At 37.9% G+C, this 1,920-nt stretch overlaps 1 protein-coding gene across 1 annotated transcript; it reads left to right on the top strand.

Annotated features, from left to right (window-relative positions):
* The first annotated feature begins 239 nt into the window (after positions 1–239).
* LOC101342380 (olfactory receptor 502-like) lies at positions 240–1,254 on the top strand. The gene is given in 2 exon segments (XM_004389031.3): positions 240–290; positions 292–1,254. Coding segments are annotated over 2 exon segments (1,014 nt in total).
* The last annotated feature ends 666 nt before the right edge of the window (positions 1,255–1,920 follow it).

Raw genomic sequence — 1,920 nt, forward strand, 5'->3', positions numbered from 1 at the left:
TTCTTTTTTTTTATTCTTTAGCTTTAAAACCACTTTAAATGCATTTTTGGAAAAATATAATAAGGGAAATCAACATATATTGAAATTTCTGATGTTTTTGCCAATAACTATATATATAATTGCATATCAACATGTAAAGGCAAATACATATTTGTCATTACATGTTAATATGCAATGACACTTGAGTTATATCTTTGTTTATAATGACTTTCCATATGTGTATTAATGAAAATGGTGCCATGAAATTTATAACTTCTTTAATGCAATTTTTTCATCACAGAACTTTTTTGAAACCACCTACGTTGTCTCATGGAATCCCTGGTGGATGGGAACCACACTGCAGTGACAGGGTTCATTTTATTGGACTTAACAGAAGATCCTACCCTTCGGGTCATCCTGTTGATAGTATTCCTATTCATCTGCCTGGTGACCTTATTTGGCAATCTATGCACAATCATTCTTATCAGAATCTCTTCTCAGCTCCATCATCCTATGTATTTTTTCCTGAGCCACTTGGCTTTGGCTGACATAGGCTTTTCATCCTCTATCACACCAAATATGCTTGTAAACTTCCTGGTGGAGAGACATACAATCTCCTATCTTGGATGTGCCATTCAAATTTGTTCAACTGTTTTCTTTGGGACAGTTGAGTGCTTTGTTCTGGCTGCCATGGCTTATGACCGCTTTGTAGCAATCTGCAACACACTGCTTTATTCAACTAAAATGTCCACGCAAGTCTGTGTCCACCTATTCTCTGTGGCTTATGTAGGTGGTTTTCTCAATGCTTCCTCCTTTACAATTTCCTTTTTTTCTTTGTTCTTCTGTGGACCAAATGGAGTCAATCATTTTTTCTGTGATTCTGCTCCTTTAGTTAAACTTTCCTGTTCTGATGTCAGTATCCCTGCAGTGGTCCCCTCCTTTTCTGCTGGATCCATCATTGTCATCACAGTGTTTGTCATAGCCATCTCCTACATCTACATCCTCATCACCATCCTGAAGATGCGCTCCACCGAGGGCCGCCACAAGGCCTTCTCCACCTGCACCTCCCACCTCACCGCAGTCACTCCATTCTACGGGACCATTACATTCATTTATGTGCTGCCCAAGTCCAGCTACTCTACTGACCAGAACAAGGTGGTGTCTGTGTTCTACATGGTGGTGATCCCCATGTTGAACCCCCTCATCTACAGTCTCAGGAATAATGAGATAAAGGGTGCTCTCAAGAGACAGCTTGATAGAAAAATATTTTCTTAACAAAACCTCTTATTTAGTAGGGTTTGATGCACTAATACACCATTGATGTAATATTAAAAAAAATTTGGTTCCTGAGGGTAAAATATATCTACATATAATTAGCCAGTATGGGGCTTCACAGTTTATGTAGGAATGGATCTTCAGATAGGAAACCAGAGACAATAGTAAGTTAACTTTAATAAATTAAATTAAATTTATAATAAGAAACACAAATTGATTCACAAGAAAAAAATCTCAATCTTCTGAAAATTCTTTTTAAGTTTTATTCATATAATATTTTTCAAAAGAAATTCTATGTCATAAGTCAAGGTTATTGTACCTCCAAACCTTTAAGGCTGTGTTCATTTTCAACAGCAGATTATGCTGAGATGAACCTGATAACCCTAGTTTTGCCTTGACTGAGTATATTCTGAGGGGAATAAACAAAGTGGAACCAGATACTGAAATTGCTAAAGATGCTGTGCTTGTAGAAAGGTTAATCTGCTGGGGTTGTTCTTTGTGGACTCATTAAATTCCAGCCTATGTTTCTGGGTTTTGACTCTGGCCTTGGATATAAGGGGTCACCAGAGTCTAAGAGGATGAGACTACCCTGACTAACCTGTGAATTCCTCAATCACGTCAGAAGAGATGACTTCCTCTGAGGGAATAAACAGGGTTCCCAAACTC

This window comes from Trichechus manatus, unplaced genomic scaffold, assembly GCF_000243295.1.
Source record: "Trichechus manatus latirostris isolate Lorelei unplaced genomic scaffold, TriManLat1.0 scaffold00232, whole genome shotgun sequence".
NCBI lineage: Eukaryota > Metazoa > Chordata > Mammalia > Sirenia > Trichechidae > Trichechus > Trichechus manatus.